Here is a 21847-nt window from a genome sequence, read left to right as displayed (position 1 = left end):
CTTTATATATTATATTTCTGCCACAATCAGAAGCTTATTCTCCGAAAATAGTGAAAGTTTTGTGAAATTGAATGCTCTAATAAAGAGCAAGATCTTGAGTTATGGTCGGCAATTACGGGGGAAATCGAGTTACACTCATTGTATTGCTTTGTGGTGGACAAACACCGTGTGCGTGGGTTTTCTCGGAGTTCTCCCGTTTCCACCCACTTTCTTCATTCCACCATTTCACTCATTACTCATTATCACCGTCTCCTTTAGCCTAACCGAGATAACCGTGGGACGTAAAACTCAAAAATTTTATTTCATTTCATTTTCATTGTATTGCTTTGTTAATTACAATGCTTTATTAACTGTTGTTTTCATTATTTTGTGTAAAGAATGCTGTTAAACTCAGTGATTTTGTTGAAAATACGAGTTTTGTCTTTTAATGACCTGTGTTGAACAAGCTATGACGTGCTTAAGAGGTCACTTGAAACTCTTTTGGCAGTTTCTTGGCATAGTTCTGATATTAGTATGAATGCCTATTACACTTTGGGTTTGTCTCTATTTTTAAAAGATGGAGTTAATAGGCATTAATTGTAGTATACGAGAAAGCTACACACTTTCGACCAAATTTGAACAAACGTAATAGCTAGTTAAATGGTTCAGTCGAGGAAAATCCAGAGGTAATTAGTATTAACGGGACGAGCGAAGGTAAAGCAAGTAAGCCTTAAATTGGAATTTGTTAATAGGTGAGTGCTTTATTTTTCTCTGTCAAGTACTTATGTCACCTCTAGTGCTCTCAAACGGGTCAGCTCGGGTCGGGTCGGGTCAGGTCAACTCGGGTCGGGTTGTCGGGTCGGGTCAGTCGGGTCAGCTCGGGTCGGTTGTCGGGTCAGGTTACTCTGGTCGGGTTGGGTTATTTGGGTCGGGTTGGGTCAATCGGGTCAGCTCGGGTCGGGTTATTTGGGTCAGGTTGTCGGGTCGGGTCAATCGGGTCAGCTCGGGTCGGGTTGTCGGGTCAGGTCAATCAGCTCGGATCACGGTTCGGGTCAGTCGGGTCGGGTCGGTCTTCAACCCGACCCGACCGAACCCGTTGAGAGCACTAGACACTTCTCATATTCATTTTTCTTATTTCTGCGGTTGTTGAAATAAGCGTACTACTTCGCCTTCTTTTGTAGGTTCTCGACTTTTCGACTAGAATTTAAAGTCTAATAATTATTTCCACCCAAATTCAATTATTTTTTTTAAATGGAAAGAAGTCTTTTCACGAAAATTATTACCATTAATTAGAGTTATGATCAAATGCTTCGAACTTCCTTTTTTAATGAAATGTTTGCCTATTATATGCAATCAAGTCATATTTCAATTCTCGAACTCCCTTTTCAGTCAATTACATTCTTTTCCTCTCTAGAAATATTTCTCTTTGAGAAAATAAAAAGGATCGAGTTTAATCATATTAAAATAGACTTTGTTATTTTTGAATAGTAAAGAATTTTCAGATTGAGTGGTTAATGACTCGAGTATGGAAGACTTTGATTATGTTTATTAGGTACGAAATGATCAAAGGATTTGGACCATAATTACTTGTTTGGTCAACTTTAGGCTTGAATTGCTCATTTTGGCTAGTATTCATTGCTATTTACAGTCTGAACGTACCAATGATAATCTGTGATCAGGATATTAAATTGGTAGTCGACTAACCTTTATTGGAAAGAGTACTTTGATTCTTGAATTTGATTGATCTTTGAGCATTTACTGGACTTAAGATTAATATTTTGACAAATATTAAAATTTGGGTACATTTCGCAAAACTAAATTATTAATTATTCTTAAAGAGCAAAACGGTTGTTTTTTTTAAATTACTATATATATAATTTCTTGTTTTGTTTATATGCAGGGTGTTTCCGTGATGCTGTGCGAAACTCAGAGAAATGAAAGATGATGCCAAAAAAGATATTTAAGGATAGGAGCGAGTGTCCGAAAATAGATAGTGGCTGCCGACAATCTGTCCCAACGGTACAAAAATTGGCCATAAGTCGAGAAGGAAATATCTTATTAAGGACCGGTCAAGAACAGTGTGCATTATTTTTACCTGAAGATTTCATTAATGTTGGAAGGGATTGAAAGCAAGGGTAGCCCGCAAAGAAATATACGATATTTTGAATATCTTCAAGAAACATGCGACCAGAAATTGCTAACTGCGTTCATTACAGATGTTTCGGATAGTCATGATACTAGGTTAATTATGAGCTGCACACAGTAGTATGCTGTCAAAGAAAGAGGTACGTATAGTTTATTCAAGGAACGTTCAGTACCTCATGTAAACAGATACACGTAGTAATTGTTTCACTGTATTGGTTAAAGAGCCTTGGAACATCCATGCGGCAGAAGAAAATAGTCCATTGTCAAATAAGCCGTTTTTCAATGTTTTTGTTGCTTGTAAGACTCATTACCAGAAATGCAATTTCCTTACAGCCATATAACAGAAACAACACGGGATCTAAGAACTAAATTGAATTAATGCAATAAAAGAGAATACGCATGCGCAGAAAGTGGCTTTGTCCCACCTTACGCGCGAATCACGGTTTAAAGAATGGCTGCGTGCGAGGAATGTGTAAAACACCGACAGGGTACAAGCACGTGCTTCTCGAAAGAAGCGCTGACCGATAGCCAATCATCCGATGACTGGCGGAGTAATACCATTCTGTAATGTTTACATCAGGATCAGAAGGTTCGTTGAATGAACTTTAGGTGATGGTGACTGTACGTGGGAAAGATGGAGGGGAGGGTGGTCAGGCATAAAAGAAGAAACCCGATTTGAGGAACTACTACGAGCACATGCGACAGTAAAATAGCTGCACGGTACGAGTGTGAAAGAAAGCCGTAGCCGTAATTTTTTATGGGATCCAAAACACATACATATAGTCGATATGACCATCAGACAGAGTACAAATGTTATGATTTCTTTCCTCTTTCTTATTTCTTCTCTTCCTCTAAGATCTGAACTTTAATACAGGGCGTTCCAGAGGAGGCTAAACGTTTGAAAAAGGGACTTTTCAAAAAAAAATACCCTTTTTCCTCGAATACCCCTTTTCAAGTACACGATACGGAGGTGCGAGTGGTACCGTTTGGAAGGTTGTTTTGATGTGCTCTGAAATTTTTACATTGCGTCCTATATTCTTTGAAGATTTTTGGGTTATTTTTGGGATATTCATCGCATATTGGTATAATATTTCCCTTCCTTCTTAGTTTTCAAAATATTAGATGGACATTTTGCTCACTTTGCGTACACCACCTAGTATTTTCCAAGTGATATTGAGATCTGTACATTAATATAGGGGTGTCTGCAGAGGGGTCTAAACTTTTGAAAAACGGATTTCTTTTTTTTTTTTTTAAATCCCATTTTCAGGAATATGATACAGACCTGTGAATGGTACCGCTTGGAAGGTTGCTATATGTTGAAGAGAATAAGGTACAAACCATGGTCCCAGTCAGTAGTTGCTTGACTGAAAGTTTAAGATTTGCCTTAAGAATCCCAAAATCCTAAACGGTTTGGATGTAATACAAACCTTCTATTCACAGACTGGAAGATTTCCTTACACAAGAGAGGCTAGGGCGACCTTACATTATAGAATATCTCTATTAGAACATTACTCTGGTGTACTATTCGGTTATTTCACCGGGCTTCCTAGATGTATTAGTATACGCTAAGGCAGAAATGTTCATACGTCAACAGAAAAAAAAAATAGATTTCGCAACGTCTTTAAAACAATGCACTGTTGGAAACATGTGTTAATTCTATGAATGTAACGAAACTGCTTTCCTATGACATTTATAACACGAAGTGATTACCTGCAGTAAATATTTAATGAAGGATGTGTACAATGTATAATCATAGTCTATGAAAATAAATAAGTCTGCTAATTAAATATAATTTTCTAATCATTCAAATCATTTGAAAGCATAGAAGTACCCGTTTTCATTGCTGTAAGTTTAAATGAAAAGAGGTTTCTTCTATTTACAGAATCAAATTTCCAAACATTTAACCTCTATACTGCATTTCAACTCTATATATCGTCTGTGTTGCAAACATAAATAGTAATACCGTTGGCCAGGAACTAAACATATTCTAACTTATCTAGAATACTCCATGCAGTTGCGGCAACAAGGTACTTCATGCTTTTGTACGTTGTGCGATTATCACCAGCGCGTGCATGTTACTAAACGCATACTTTGAAAAGAGTAACGAGTAGCCATATGAGGCAAACTCTAGAGTAAGAGTACAAACATTTCAAAGGAGATATAGCTAGCATGAATTAAGAATTCGTTCTAACTTGGTCCATAAACAACTTTAATTACATCTCGCGCCTATGAAATTTTTTGGGGGGCGGGGTAAAGAAGTTCAAAAGTTCAGTGTTTTATTAAAGGAAAATGATAAAATAACTTACAATTTTCATATGCTCATTATGCTTCCGTGGGTACAGCTGCAGTCTCCTTAATTATTTTTATAAAAGATAAGACTCTGTAGATTCTTAATATGCGAGAGCATATCCAAACTTTTCCAACCTAACACTGAAATAAACCGTTTATAATATACTGTGTCTTGTATGATAAAATAGTGACATTTTCATCTGTTCGGTTGTGTCAGTTCATTGGAAGCTGTTGTGCTCGCATATTGCATGACAATGATCCAATTCACACGACTGTGGTTGTCAGGGAGCAGTGAAAGGGTATGTTTTCGAAGACATTCAGATTTAACCTCACGATTTAACCTAGATAACCTAGATTTAGAACTAGCGTGTTGGCAACGCCTTCTGCTGTATGGATTGGAACATTGTCATGCAGTATGCGAACCTCAATGTACAGCCCTTAATGCAAATGACTGTTTCCAGTGAATTGACCTAGCTAGACAGTTCAAGCTAATAAATTATTTCTTCCGTAGATGGCAGTATATATTATAAACGGTTGATTACTAGTGGAGCGATATTTCTATGTTAGATCGGAAACTTTTTAAGATATTCTCGTATACTGCTAAGTGTTCATGGTCTACTTTAAAATAAAGCTATTAATGAATATTAGCAGTAATTCACTTCTGTACCGTATTAAGGCCCCATTTTAAGGACATCAGAATTTATTAAATATTTATTAAGCCAATACAATCAGTATTTATTAAGGAAATACATTACTTTATTCATATTTAGTATCATTTCATTTATCCAAAACTATTTCGAACTTTAATTGGTTTATTTAGTTCTTATTTTTAACTCATTCAAATTTCTTCATCGTCCCACTTCAAAATTTATTAATGTTTATTACATACACATAAACATATTTATATCTTGTTCAATTATATTTAAAACTCTTTCCTATCTTCAGGTACATTAGGGATTATGTATCTTTTTCTATCTTGCAATTCCTAATCTCACCTTTCGCCTACTTGCATTTTAAGATTATGTGATGGGACAACCGCATTGCAACATTGTTTATGAAAATATAATGATCAAGAATATTACACACACACGCAACATACTTTTCAATTATATGTGCACATCATTAGATTATTGCACTTTTATTCTTCTTGTGTTTTACACCTTGCCAGCTTGTTTACTTCCCGCCTTTTTTCTAGATTTTGCAAGTGATGCGTCTAATATAGCTTTTGTTTGGTCTACCTTTTTAAGCATTTTGGGCGGACGTGAATCATCGGAAAGGAATCTTGAACCCCTTGAACGTTGTGAAGACAAACGTTTCGTACCTTTTGACGGAGAAGCATCTAACATTTTCGTAGTACCTTTATCTTTTGTTTTTCCTGTAGTTTTAGCAAGTTTTAACGGACTTGAATCGTCGGAAAGGAATGTTGAATCGTTTGTATGTTTCACAGACAAACGTCTTGTATCATTTGAAGATGAAGTAGCTAACTTTTTTGCAGTATCTTTATCTTTGGAATGTGAAGGTCCTTTAGAAGACTTTTGCTTTAATGCATCCTTGCTTGGTTTGGTTGCGCCTTCGACACATTCGTTTTGGCTAGCCTCTAACTGATGCATAGTTGTTGACGAAGTTGTTGAAGCTGTTGTGTCTGATGAATTTATTTCTGTTGAAGCTCTTGTTCCAGAAGCTGTCTCTGTTGAAGCTTTTGCTGTTGCTGTTGATTTTGATGACACATCATCGTGTGCTTCCATTGTGTTCTTCCTCATACTTCTGTTACCCTTCGCTTGGCTACAGTTGTACATACGGTTAATTTTTTCAATGTCCAGTACACTTAGTTTTTCTCTCTGGCCAATCTTCGCATTTGTCGCATACTGTAAAAGAGGCAAATGGACAAAGGAGTTAATAGAACTTAAACAAGAAACAATATCATTTTATTGAATTATATATAAGTAATGTTCTTACTTCTTACACGGTAGCAGCACATATAGTAGGCCCAAGTATGCAAATGGTAGGCTGGTCGCCGAACATTTACCAACAAATTAATTGTCAACGTAACCTCTACGAAAGAAGTTAAACTATGATTACGAGCGTCATGATGAAACTGTTGGATAAATGCCGGTTGATAGTTAGTTGGTTAACATTAATGTACAATGGGCGACTCATGCCGACCGACAGTCTCCTAGGGTCTACCAACAGTGCTGCGAAAGCATGTAGTGCATAATAGTATCCACTTCACAGTTAGGAGAACGTGCCACACTCAAATAAGGTTCCGTACTATTCAACGGCAGCATTCGCAATACACATATACAGAACACTGCATATTTTATAGAAATTTGAAAACAATTCACAGTTATTTACTTGCTTGGTTGATTTCTATTTACATCCTTTTGTCAGTAGCAATACTATGTAGTATATAAACGATTATATTATGTTCGATACTCTTCAAACACAAAATCTCATGCACCAAATAGATGTGTTCTAGTCACTAGACTAGAGAGAAGGATTAAATTGGCAGCAGCAAAATCATGTGTTATCTTGTTGACACGTCATGTGTAGCCCATTGAGTCAAATGGTACACTATTAAAGATATTGTCGTGTCCTTTGTGTGTACATGGACTTCTGAAGAGCATTTACAAGATAGAAACATTGAATTATTCTGTTGTGTCCCCTTCGTAAAGATTTTTTTTTATTTCAATATGACGTTATAGATTGCCCGTGTTACTTTCTCACATCAAATTAGCACATATTGTTAAACTGTCAATAATAAACGTTACGAGAGCAGCTAAACAGTTCTAAAGAATTTATGAGATTCAACATTCCGTCTTATCACATGATGTACTACCAGTCACATGGTAGATTATATCATATGTATAGACAAATGCCGTAAGTTAAATGGGCATCTAATGTATAATAATGTTCGGGGAAAATAGTTTGTAGACGAGCATCAGATGAAAGAATGTGCAATCTAAAAACTCACAGTATAAATGTATTTTTCTGATACATAGGATTTAGGATTTTGAAGCTGATGTGATTCGTTTGCTATCATTACTTTTAGCAAACAAGATATATAACTCATCACTTACAAATAATAAATTTATCAATATCAGCGCGTCAGTAATTTGTGTTCACCATACGAGTTGGAGTATTAGTTACAACATGGTATGTAATGAAAGAAGACTGTAGCATTACTTCTATTTGTGCGTTTATTTAGCTCTTTAATACAGCATTGGTGTTATTGATGTTTTACACCGCTTAACAGCCGCTCTAGAGGAAAACAATAACACCATACTTCTGCTAAACGCAACATCGGACTTTTGGTGTTGAAATGTCATCATAATTATTAGTCACGCTGAGACCATCTGCCTCTGTTAAAATTCAGATGACTTAACATCATAGTTTGTACTGTGTATTTACTATAGACACCAAAGATATGCATACTGATCTCTACACCAAGAGGAGGATATCTATGGATAGAAGGAGATGGATGGTAATACAATGCAAAATATCTTGTCCAGGATGTGATATTTATACCTGCCAAAAATCCTGAGCAATGCTTATTGCCGGAGTCAGGCTTGCTATTAGATACCATGTTTCACACGTACTCGATAGGGCTTAGGTCCAGAAGCCTACCACTATAGAATGCGTATACGGAATACAGTACATGGATGCGCGTTACCCTGATTAGGAGACTTAAGATTTGAAATCAACATCTTTCGTATTGAGAGCAATTGGAATATAAAACATACTCCTAAGAAAAGTTAAATTTTATTTTATGTTTGTAATTTACAGTTCACTGTTACCTGTGATTGATATTCTTCCACTATCTACTCTCACCAGAGTGGGGAGAAAAGAAAGACCAACTCGTTCTCATCTTTTTCCAAATACATGAATACAACGTAATATCGTAGATTACGACAGTTTGTTTTTTATTGTTTAAAAATTGCTTAATGAATTCATATTATATATATTCCTGCTAGGGAATGCTACACAACATCGAATCTTGCATTTGTTTGGCCATATCCTCTACCTTTGATCTCGATAAAAATATATACCTAATACTCTTACTTGTATAACTTCCACTTTAACACTAAAATCACTTTATTTTACTTTATTTCTGACCTAATATTTTTGCAAAAAGTTGTAAATGGCCACATCATGTGAACAGTTGTTAAGTCAGATAAATTTTCGCGTACACGCTAGAACAACACGGTCTAGTTATCTCTTTTACACTCGAGCGTCGAGTTTTAATATTGTCCAATGGTTCCTCCTAAACCGAATTGTCACTACCTATAATCAGTTACCAGAAACTGTAGTAGTTTTCTCAAGTGAGTATACTTTCCGATCATCTATAAATAAGCTACTTTTGTAATGTTGCTGTTGTGTTGTACCATCTTGACCTCAAATTGTTATTGAATTATGTTATCAAATTGTTAAAATGTTTCAGTGTAAAATGGCCTAGTGCCGTACCTGAAACCTGTTCGAAAACATCTTGAAAGTCTATAGATAATATTCCCTCTGTTACTTGTAAGTTCATCAATCTACCATTTTAGTCTTCAAATGTATCCATCTTGCTTTGAATGTAATACGATTGACAGAACTTTGATAAACCTACTCACACTAAGCATTTAATACATTGGATAAACACTGGGTGGTAATCATTAATTCTAACTGGGTTCCTATTTTTCTACTTAGTAAAAGTACAATAACAATCTTTATGGAATTTTTATTTGTTGTCTTAACTAATTAACTCTATGGCCTATGGAACCCGGAGGTTCAATTCCGCGTTCACAAAAGCTCTCCACTGACTTCTATCCTTAGGTAACTGCACCAGTTTCTACTTTGTATTCCAATCTCTGCGAGATCCATCTAAATATTGTCCTCCCATCTACGCCTAGGTCTTCCCAATGGTTGTTTACCGATTGGTCTTCCATTTGTCCCATTTGTTGTCTTACCAAAAGAAATTCTCGGTCTTAGAAGACTCGGAGTGCACTAGTGTTGAGGATACTTGGATTGAAATTAGAGATAGCATTAAAAGTTCAGCAATAGAAAAATTGGGACACGCGGAAATACGTAGGAACAAACCATGGTTCGACCAAGAATGCATTAAACTAGCAGAGAAGAGAAAACAGGCAAAATTACAGTGGCTACAAAATCCGAATGAAATAACTACACAAAATTTCGCAGATATCAGGCGGGAAACTTCCAAAACTTTTAGAACAAAGAAACGGGATTTTTTGAAAGCTAAAATTAAGGAACTTGAAGATAATAGTAAAAATAAAAATATTCGGGACATGTATAAGGGGATCAGCGAATTTAAGAAAGGCTATCAACCTCGTGCTTATATATTAAAGAAATCTGACGGAACAGTTCTCACTGATACGGATAGCATCTTAAATAGGTGGAAAGATTTCTTTGACGATTTGCTGAACACGCAGCCAAAAACTAATGTGCGTGGAGAAAAGGAGATACACACCGCAGAACCGTATATTCCAGAACCCAATCGAATAGAAGTGGAAGCCGCTATAAAGAAATTAAAGAAACACAAATCTCCGGGTGTAGATGAAATTCCGGCTGAGTTAATTTTAGCTGGAGGCGAAAAATTGTGAAACAAGTTACACAAACTCATTCTCCTTATCTGGAACAAGGAAGAATTGCCACAAGAGTGGAAAGAGTCAATCATTGTTCCAATTCACAAGAAAGGCGACAAAACTGACTGTAATAATTATCGAGGCATTTCTCTTCTGTCAACATCCTATAAAATCCTTTCAAATATTCTGTTAGCAAGATTGACCCTATACGCAGATGAAATTATTGGAGATTATCAGTGCGGATTTAGACGAAATCGATCAACTATCGACCAAATATTTACCATTCGCCAAATACTCGAAAAGAAGTGGGAATACAATACCCCGGTACATCAACTATTTATTGATTTTAGAAAGGCTTACGACTCGGTTAGGAGAGAAACATTATACAACGTTCTTACAGAACTTGGAATACCGAGAAAGCTAATTAGATTAATTAAGATATGTTTAAGTGAATCCCAAAGTAAAGTCCGGGTAGGAAAATTTTTGTCCACGAGCTTCCACGTCGAAAATGGCCTGAAACAAGGAGATGCGTTGTCGCCATTATTATTTAACTTTGTGCTGGAATACGCCATAAGGAAAATCAAAGATAGCAACCAGGGCCTAGAGTTGAACGGCATTCACCAGGTTATGGCATATGCTGATGACGTAAATTTAATACGGGAGGATAGGAGAACAATAGAAATAAATGCAGAGATCTTTTAAACGCTTGCAGGAACATGGGTTTAGAAGTAAATGCAGAGAAAACTAAATACATGGAAGTGCGTCGGGACCGTAATACGGCAAATTGTGGAGGCGTTAAAATATTAAATAAAGCTTTTGATAAAGTGGATACTTTCAAATATTTAGGATCAATATTAACAGACGAAAATCATATTCACGAAGAAATTAAATGTCGACTAAAAGCAGGGAATTCGTGTTACTACTCGGTTCAAAATCTCTTGTCGTCGCGAATTCTGTCGAGGAATTTGGAGCTTAAAATATATAAAACGATAATCATGCCTGTTGTTCTGTATGGTTGCGAAACATGGTCGCTTACTCTGAGGGAAGAACATAGACTGAAAGTATTTGAGAACAGGATCCTGAGAAGAATATTCGGACCCAAGAGGAACGAGAATGGGGAATGGCGGAAGCTTCATAACGAGGAACTACATAGTTTATACGGTTTACCCAACATTGTTAGGGTCGTCAAGTCTAGGAGGCTTAGGTGGGCAGGTCATGTAGCTAGAATGGAAGAAAGTAGAAACGCTTTCAAAGTCTTGACTGGTAGACCCATAGGAAAACGACCATTAGGAAGACCTAGGCGCAGATGGGAGGATAATATTAAGATGGATCTCGCAGAGATAGGAATACAAAGTAGAAACTGGATGCAATTAGCTAAGGATAGAAGTCAGTGGAGAGCTTTTGTGAACGCGGCACTGAACCTCCGGGTTCCATAGGCCATAGAGTTAGTTAGTTAGTTAGTTACCAAAAGAAATTATTTTACCACTTGCTTCAATAGTTTTGGAAACTTCTGTTATTATGTAATTTGAACCTGGTGTAATTTCTTTTAAGATTTTTATAGCTTTTCCATATGTTCTCCCGTATATATTTCAATTAACATTGCGTAATAGGTAAGTGCAACTTATGGCTTATCATTAGCTAGTCAATTCAGTTGTTCACATATCTTTTGCATAATATTTGTCAAATGAACTTTCAAAATTTTATGTATCACAGTGAGATGTTCGCGTATTGTGACAATATATTTCCTGATTCAGTTTCCAAAATCGTAATTAATTGTATCTATTTCCTCTTACGTTGCTTGATAAACTGGTATAATGTTACTTTCTGTGTGGCAAGATATAATCAATTGTGCAGTAAATTTCACAGAATTTTGAGTGCGTAAATGTTGTATGTAATTTTTACATGATAGATAATTGAAACACATTTCTTTTAACTTTCAGTGACACTTTGGTTGTCACATTTATAAATGATAAAATTCAAGAAATTTAACTTCCGTTATTTTTTTGTTTATATTGTGAAATATTACATAAAGAGCATTATTAATTTACTCGGAAAATTTGATTTATCTAATTGAGAGATTGAATCAGCTATTTCACAAATTACGAAGTTCTACAGTAGAGACTAAGTAGTTCTACTGAAGATGAAACAACTTTTTTTTCATTTTTTATAGGTTATGTACAAATATATTATAGTATGAAGTAGGGATGGTCATTTCCGGAAAAGTGATTTTCCGGTTTCCGGAAATCACATTTTTCCGTTTTTTGTTTTACCAGAAAATTTCCGTCTTTTCTTTTCCGGAAAAAATCCGTCTTTTATTTTCCGGAAAATGTTTCGTCTTCCGTTTTCCGGAAAATTTTCCGTCATCCGTTTGTCCGAAAAATTTTCCGTCTTCCGTTTTTCCGAAAAAATTTCCGTTTTCAATTTTCCGGTTTCCGGAAAATATATTTTCCGTTTTCCGTTTTTCCGGAAAATGTGGCCATCCCTAGTGTGAAGCATCTTATTATTATGCTTATTGTAACATAATCTTACATTACTACAGTTTTTGCTTCTGAAGCACTGTTTGTTTTCACACTTTATTAACAAGCGACAAACTATGCCCGTCCTGGCTCTAATCTTCAGGGGAACTACTTGTCAGATCTACTAGTCTTGTAGTACTAGTGTGAATATTTTCAAAATGAAAAATTTTACAATTGCTTTATCATTTTAAAATCATGACAAATTATAGGTGTTATCATTAATATTTAGATATGACTTTTACTATTATTCTAGTGTTTCTGCCTCATGATATTGTTCGTCTTGTGAAAACATATTAAAAGACTAGTAGCTTTGAAAAATAAGCCTTAGAAGGACAAACGACAGGCATAGACTGTCCTTTACTCTTTTATTGTGGATGAACTACAGGCTATATTCACAGAATTTATCTTATGTGCCCACTCGTTGGCACTACTTTGTTCAAATTTGAGCCACTTGATAGTGTGGATGTATAAGAGCTTCGGACGAACGTGAAACGGTTTGGGATTGAACTAGTAGAACAGTATGTAGGCAATTTACTTTCGAAAATGTACCTACAGATGGTAATGGAAGATTATTAGACGTGTGTTATAGGATTGAACTGCATGGGAATGTTGAATGTTCTTTCTCAATTTACTCGAAATTTGGAAAATATTATATACCATTATTGTTCTCCGGGTCGCTCATATACTGTATTGTTTAAACTGATCAGATTTTGGAACTTCTTCACGATGACTCTGGTTCTGATAACTCTCTAATAAACAATGAATGATACATTCATTTCTTTAAAGAAATAAAAATGCATCAATTAATTATGTATTTTTTGTTGTCAATACTTGTACAAAAAGTTCTAATACAATATCGCGTTATTTTCTTTCTCAAAAAAGTGTTAACTAAAAAGATTTTCAAATGTTAGAACAATTATTCTAAATATAACTAGTTATATATCTTAATTAATTGAACAAGCTTTGTAGTTTTCAAAAAAGTCTTCACAATGAAGGCAAATTAAACGAATTATTGTATAACCAATTTTGAGTAACTCCTTCGTCTGCTAGAAAAGGCACGTCACTTTCAAGTCCGTCTGCAAAGAGTTAAACTGTTCACTCATATCTTCGGAAATTACATCTGAATAAAAAAAACTGTTCTATTTTTTCTCTATATCAACACCAATTCCATACGGTTAGTTCACCCAGACCATATTCTTTAGCAGTTATTAAAAATGGTTGAGCCTGAATCTCGGAAGAGCTCTAATTTTGTTTTTCTTTTTAAAGAAATTAATTTTCTTTTATTTTTGGAATTCATTCTTTCAGTCAAATACTTGACTAGAGCGTTCTTCAAGAGCGCTCTTAGAATTCCTATTTGTCAGCGCTTTAATATCTCTGGAGTGCTCGGAGCGTATGTGTAGTTTCCCCAAAAATAAGACAGGATCTTATACATAGCCGCCCACTGAAGGGGGCCAGAGATGGCCATGGCCCCTCCCGGGATTTTCGAAAGAGGTTAACATTTATAGGCTCTTCTATTGACAAAAGTTTGCTTTTAAAATCAACATTCAAATAAATGATTAGGAGTAACAAAATTTAGTCAAGCCTATCCCCAAGATTTTAACCTACTCCCTTCCTCCGTGTGATGTTTTACATTTTTTTTTTCAGTAATGATTATATTCAGCCTGATGAATGCAATGCCAAAGTATTTTGAATGATAGTATCCGTCAGTTGAGTTGAGTTGATTTTGAGTTTAACGTCCCGTTCAGCAGCAAGGCTATATGAGACGTGGACCTACTGATTAACGTGGAATCCGAACCACATGAGCTCCCGCCGGGAATCGAACCCGGGCCTCCCACGCCAAAGGCGCTTACGCTAACCGCTTAGCCACGGAGGAGCTTTATCCGTCAGTTGAGTTGAAAAGATAATTTCACCCTTTGTTGTTTCTTTTGAAAACGTGAAGTTATACTATGTGCTAAAACAATTGATCAGTTTGACATGAAGGATTATGCATACACGTCTCTTAAGGTGATTGTGTGAGGGAGAGTGGAATATATGCAGGGCGCAAAATTTCAAAGTCAGACGCACTTGCCAATCCAAAAATGATGGTTGTCAGTATCTACCACATAGAAATTATGAGAGATCCCCTCCCCCCTTCCAAGGCATTCTTTGGTTTGACAAAGAAAGAGATTTACATCAGGGCATAAAATTTCAAAACCAGACAAGTAGATTCAGGATAATCAATTTTGAATTGGGCAATTCATATACATATTCAAAAATATCTGTAAACTATCCCGTTTGTGTAACGCTCTTTCTCTATCTGCACTGTATCAGTTGTCGATTGAGTTCTCAGGTAAGAGTCCTTACGTGAAGGATAATTGATGGAAATTATCAGCAAATCATGTCTTCAGTGAATTCCTGTAGGCAGTCTTAACTCTGTTGAGACTGCCGAAGCCTCTCTCACATGAAGGATGATCACAGGTAAAACTGTACAAAATGTGACAATTGGAAGCAAATTTGGGAAACTCGTAAACAAGTTTTCACTGTAATTTTTTTACTGTAATTTTGTGTCTAATTGAACGTCAGTGAAGAAAATAAAGTTTATATTCTTCCCACTCTGCTAAGACATTCTGAGGGCAGGAAACGAAGAGCGAATTACAACCTTTGTGAAGATTTCACTTTCTATGTCCGTTGTGAAGACTTCACGTTCGGTGTTTTCTCTCACCCAGTTACAATTATTTTCGTGCGAAACAGAAACTGCGCAGTCCTGTGAGTTTAGGGAGAAAGAATTTCTACTGAACACTGGTGGCCAGCTCTAAATTTCTAGTCGCCATTGGCGACCTGGCGAATGGAAATTTTGGCCCTGATATATATATATATATATATATATATATAAGTGTGTGTGCTTGTGTATGTCTTGCCCTTCCTTGGAAAAAATCTTGCGGGCGCCCATGATCTTATACGTTTTTTGTTTGCCAAAAAGGTGCATTAGAATTTATTTTCAGAAAATGTCTTATTTTTTTCATGCTCTACAATATACTTTAATAATTTATTTAATTAAAAAATCGACACTTACTCATGCACAGACGCATATATTTATGAATATACACTCATATAATCTTTCTCTGGAACATTGTTCAACTTCTTCAAATCCCCAATTGTAGTCTTACTTTCTTTTAAATTTATTTCCTCTAGAAACATTTCGAGATATTCTCGAATCAGGGCTTATATTACGAATTATATCAGGAATTATTTCCGGGTCAGGATGTATATTCAGAGATACATGATACAAATCAGATTATTATAAGTCATCTACTGTTCCTATTTTATATGATACAGATGTCTTTTCTGAACTAATCGACCGAAGCAAAGATATATTGTTGAGAAATAAATGCTAGCCACTTACCTAAAATATTTTATATTTAAATTGTGTTCAAAACTAATTACCAAGTTCATTAGTGAGAGAGGAAGTAGAATAGTCACCTCCAACGTATCACGCTTTGTGAAAAATGATTTTCAAATACAAATCTAGTATTGTACGAGACCAAGTTTCCAAAATTCTAGTTAATGCAGAAATTTGAAGTTTCAACTAAATGCAGAAATTGTTCGATATAAACTATGACTGGGTAGTTCTATTTGATTATTCTTAATACTCAGTTGAGTTTTGTTGTTCACACCTCGTGGACGGGAGGAAGTGGAACTCTAAAAACCATACTAGAAACAATACACCATTTACAATGCTTTGTGTTTTTGTTTGGGAAACCTGTAACTCGGCGAGTTCAGCAATCCACGCACAAACTTATTCTTATGTGTGTTGAATTATTGAGGGTCCACTGTCCTAGACATTAATTCACTTTAGGCTGACAACATAAATGAGTCCATTAGGTAATTTATAGAAAAGTTAGAATAGCAAAAAATACTTTGTCTACTGGATAAGTTTAGCGGTGATGTTGTCCAATGTTGGTTTTAATACTGTACTTTAATTATGTTGGGTGCTTCGTTATGTTATCTTAAATGTTTAATATTTTCAAACCATTACTGAAAATTGTGAGAGAGGTCCCTGAAATTCGTTGGTTTACAGTTTCTGAACTTTCGTCGTACTTTCCAAAAATTTAACAGACAGTTTTGTTAATGTTACTGACAAAAATATTCGGTTTCTGCAGGTTCTGTGTTCGTTCGTAGCGAAACAACTTCCTGAAAAGCGTTAAACATGGAGTTTGGGTTAGGATTCTTTCCTGTTATACCGAGCAAGGAGAACAGTTTGTTAAAAGAATTGTGACCGTTGGTGAGACGTGGATTTCGTACGTAAATGTCGAAAACGAATATCACTCAAAGGAATAGGATCATACCCAGTCACCAGAAAGCCAAAAGAGCTTGGCAAACATTTTCTATTTAAAATGGTTGTGACAACAGTATTCTTGGGTAACAAACGAGTACTTCTTGTGGAGTTCATGGTCTTCGATCATGATTTCAAAAGTCTACTGTTAAACGTTACGGACACTCATATCAGAAGAGTTCGTAAGCACTGACCTACGATTGTGTTTGTTCACAATTATCCTTACCTGCGCACTGCAAGATATTTTTCACAACTTTTAGAGCAATTCCGTTGGGATGCTTTGAACAATCCCTGTATAACCGGACAAGAGACAGTGGCATCGTTTCCGCGCTGAAAAAGAGCTTCAAAATGATCTTAAAAGGGTAACCTTATTCTTAGGTGGTAAATTTTCTTACGCAGAAGGAATTTTAAACCTTGTTGGAAGTAATGACAAGTGCCTCGACTTAAATGGTGAATATGTAAAAAGGAATGTAATATTATAGTTTTAAATTCTGTGTGATAGTAGTTCTATCTATGTTTGGTTCTTATTTTTATCTGGAGTTTACCAAGAGAAATCCTCAGAGAAAAATTAAATGCGTGATCCCTAATCTGCTAATAAAAGCCTTTCATCGCTGTATGAACTTCCAGATTTAGTGGAAGCTGTTGACGTTAGTAAAAGTTTGACTTAAACAGATGCAAAACGCTTAGAATAGAGCATTAGATAAAAGTTACGAATTCACTTACAAGCACACATCTCGAGTTACAAACGAAGATGAACAGAGTTTCTTATATCTGATAACTTACATTCCACTATTTATACTGTAACTTAATTTCTGTAAAAATAATATTAATGATACTGTTTTAGTAATACATTCATCCTAAAGTAGAACACACTATTACATAAGAGTTTTAATGGCTCATTATAAGCAATGTTTATATATAATATAAATGTTGTCGAATTTATCCAATCTTAATATTGACAATCGTACTTTTATCCTTATGGTTGAGAATTATAATAATTATTGTTAAAAGTTTTGGGTGTTGGCTCAATAAGAAATATATATAACAATAGGTTGAGATTGATAGAGTAAGATGGGTAGAGATCGTTATATTCTTAGAATAATTTATTTGTGGGGAAGGTATAAAAGGAATGTTGTTTTTTGTTGCTTCTTTGACATTAGAGCAATAAAGTTTTGGTAATTGCAATAACAATCTTTTGCAATTACATTATTTTAAGCACTGTTGTAAACTTTACCAATGTTTATATATTTCTGGAACAATTTGGGAAATCAAATTACTGTAAATGACATTTTAATATTTACGACTATCGAAAATCATCTAAATGATTGGTTGTGATACTTATTAAACCAACTTTTCGAAATAATGCCTTTTGAAGAAAGACAAACCATTAAACCCCTGTAACCTTTTTCTTATTTATATTGTCATATTAAGCTCACAGTATTCGTATTTAAGGTACTTCTGACATGCATAGTTATGTCTGTCTTACTTGTGTTATGATTGTTGGAAATGTCACTAAAATTTTGTATATTTGTGATAGCGCAGCGCTGTTAGTTTGGAACATTAAATTATGATGGGTGGACAATACTGGTAATCTCAAGAAAACACTTTGCTTTTGGACAAAATATTTTTCGGTTTGTCATTCACATGGACTATAGTAGAGAAATCTCAAAGTATTTCTGATGGAACGGACGATGATCGACATTATTCTAAGTTGTATACCTTTGAATATTCGCGATTACTGTCATACGAGACAAACAGTACAAGATTTACTTTTAGTGGTAACCGAATTTAGTGGTAACCGAATAACTTTGGTTCGTATATCGTAATTCTATGTCACATCCTGATTTTCGTAACAAGATATGATTTGTCAGTCAGGTGAGGAGAAATATTACAAGAAGGAATACAGTGAACAGAGTTAAATTTGATATATGAGTGTAATATGTGTGGACTATACCAGCGGTTCAGACAGACCTGTACGTCTACTTATGAAATTGCTTCGATTTGGTTACGTGATTGTCAGTGTTCGATTCAAAGTATAATACAAAGTGATCAAACAAATTAACTGATAATACACAAGAATTCCTCTCTTATTCTCTGAACAAAACTTAGTTGCAAGAATACCTTTTGCTTTACAGAAACACTTGACCTTCACTCTGCATATCTTTGTCTACCTGTCAACTATTATGATTGCAATTGTTGGCGCTAAAAAAATTCGTTAATAAGATGTTAATAAACGTTTAGCAGCATTATAAAAAACGTGGGGATCATTGTTTTCAACTTCGTTTCCCCCCCTGGATTTTGGGAGAGTTGTACATCAGATAAATATTTGATGGTGAACAATTGTGGTTGAATTTTTTCACTTTTCATCTGTGAAATTCCATTTAACCACTACACGTGAGGTCATGGTTATATGTTACTAACGGGACAAGTAGGCTAACCAATTCTAGATCTCTTCCTTATCCTTATAAAAATTTAGTTAGTTATCTAAGCGTCCGAATATACAATTACATTTTCTTTCTGATTTTCATTTATATTCTCGTTTCTATTTATTATTATTAATTTATTAATTATCTATTGTTCTATGTCCTTGATTATTTTACAAAACTATTATATTAAGGTATTATCATATTCACGTACTGCAAAACCTATGAAAGCAATAAGCCTCCTTGAAATTACACTGTGTATGAGAAAAAAGAAAGAACATATAATGAATATTATGTCTAATGAGTTTGTTGTTTAGAAACTTTGTGTATTTTTAAAATTGATTTAATTTACCTCTAATAATATTCTAATTTAAATATTTAACATGCCAAATTTAACAATTATACCCAAATATATGTATTAGTTAAATTTTGTATAATTCGTGTATTTGAATTTCAGTTTTATGATGTTTGTAATTTATTGCAAAATGATATTTTAAAGCAGTATCGTCCCAAGATGCGTTTGTAATTTATTGCAAAATGATATTTTAAAGCAGTATCGTCCCAAGATGCATTCTTTTCCTTCGTTATTACCATTGATAATTGTTCATGGTACCTTTAAGTAGGATTTAAGTAATAATATAAGTTATGGAATGTTTTATCAGATATATACTCACTTATTGAGATCGAAGTTCGTATTTCACAGTCCAGATTATTAATAATGCGCAAAACAAAGAACTTTTTAATTAATAATTTTCATGTTTTAATACTCGATACTTGTAATAACATTTTAGACAACTTAATGCATAAATTCAATAGTATGTAAGAGGATATGATTACTATGAGAAATTAATGTTAATGCATGCGAATCAAGAGCAAATGGAACAACATATAATGAAAATGACTTGAGCGAAATGGAAGTATAAAATATTATAATTATAATGATGAATTGTTTGATTGAGAGTTTAACGTCCTTTTCAGCAGCGGGGCTATATGAGACGGGACCTACTGATTAACGCGGAATCCGAACCACAGGAGCTCGCGCCGGGATTCGAATCCGGGTCTCCCACGCCAAAGGCGCGCACTCTAAATTATATTGATGAAATGAATATGTAAATTATAATGAATATGAAATGATTATTTTGCGGTGAATTATGAATAAATGTACAAATTAATGAGATTAAACCTACGCGAGGTTTCGGGTGATTTGCTGTTAACAATCCATTCTCTATTAGTGCTCCCTTGGTTAGCGGTTAGTGTACGCTTATTTGACGTAGGAAACCCGGGTTCACTTCCCGGTGAGAACTCATGTAGTGCGAATTCTACGTTAAGCTGTAAGTACACGTCTGATATAGTCTCACTGCTGAAACTCAAAATCAAATAAATCAAATCTATTTTGTTGAAATATCAGATTTATATATCATTACGTTGAATTTATAAAATGGCTTTTGAGATATTTGATTAATCTGTACAATATTAGTTTTTGTGATATGAAACTCCTTCTGTCTGATGATGTCTGATGTGAGTCTTGTTATATCTTTTCATATGCGCTATCCTGTTATACCTACTATGATCATTTGCGACAATGTATGAGTTCTACATGAACTGTTGTAAATATTACTAATAACCTTTTAATTTTATAAAACTTCTACTGCACAGATTAAATGGTCTATGTGTTATTTAATTTCTGATGGTATTTTAGTGGCAGTTCCTTAGGTTGTGTTCCTAGTTAATTAAGAATATATCTTGTAAACAATGGATCCTGTTGATGGTCGTCTACTTTGCTTGGAGATGTAGTCAGAAGCGTCGTCTGCTTGGGCGTTTGAATTATTACAGTGATGCCTCGGCTAATATCGAATATAATCTTTAACAAGTGAAGGAGAGATGCCTCCTTATTAATAAAACAATTTAGTTGATATCTTCCTCTTGATACATATGAGGAAAAAGTGGACAACAGAGTTTGGCAGACTATCATCCAGGATTTTATCCAGCTGTGGATAATGCAAGTTGGAGGTAGAATTGAGTGTCGACGGGAGGAAATATCAGTTGTAAAATTAAGCTACTAAAATAATATGACAGGAAAAGGAAGGATGATTGAAAGTTACATAACTAAAGAGGAAAGTATGATTATTGTAAAGAAAGTGAAAGTTAGTCGTCTTAATAATGAGGAAAACTTGAATCAACTCTAAACAATTTCAAATACAACAGAAGATATCGAACGAGAATGTACGGATTGCTCACTCATATGAAGATAAGCCTACCGATAAATGTGAGGGAATAGACAAAGGGTTAGCTCAAGAGGACGTATCGTATTCTAGTTTAGATGAAGAAGAAGAGTATGTTGAATTGAAAACAGGAGTACAGACAGTCCGAGAGAAGAATACTGAGAGGATGTAAGTACTTGCAAGGTAAATTGCAGTAGTAGTTATAAATTTTCAAATTCGGAAGAGGTAAATTTAGATGAAATCAGAGAAGAAGTTATTAGAACAGGTTTAAATGCTGAGGCCATGAACAAGTCAAGGATTGATGACGCTTAGAGAAGATGCGATAACCGGTACAAGATATCATGAAACAACTGGATCGATTTGAGAATCTTCTTCTGGA

At 34.9% G+C, this 21847-nt stretch overlaps 1 protein-coding gene across 1 annotated transcript in view; it reads right to left on the bottom strand.

The window, feature by feature from the left end:
- Window positions 1–5272: 5272 nt before the first annotated feature.
- The window catches only part of LOC145660786 (uncharacterized), a 126129-nt gene continuing 109554 nt past the window's right edge, over window positions 5273–21847 (bottom strand). The window contains exon 8 of the mRNA XM_081726194.1: window positions 5273–6278. Coding sequence (XP_081582320.1) covers window positions 5568–6278 — 711 coding nt within the window. The 3' untranslated portion in view covers window positions 5273–5567. The remainder of the gene's footprint in view (window positions 6279–21847) is intronic.

This window comes from Thermobia domestica, chromosome 9 (genome assembly GCF_964235325.1).
Source record: "Thermobia domestica chromosome 9, izTheDome1.hap1.1, whole genome shotgun sequence".
Taxonomy (NCBI): Eukaryota; Metazoa; Arthropoda; class Insecta; order Zygentoma; family Lepismatidae; genus Thermobia; species Thermobia domestica.
This window is presented reverse-complemented; position numbering and strand designations above follow the sequence as displayed.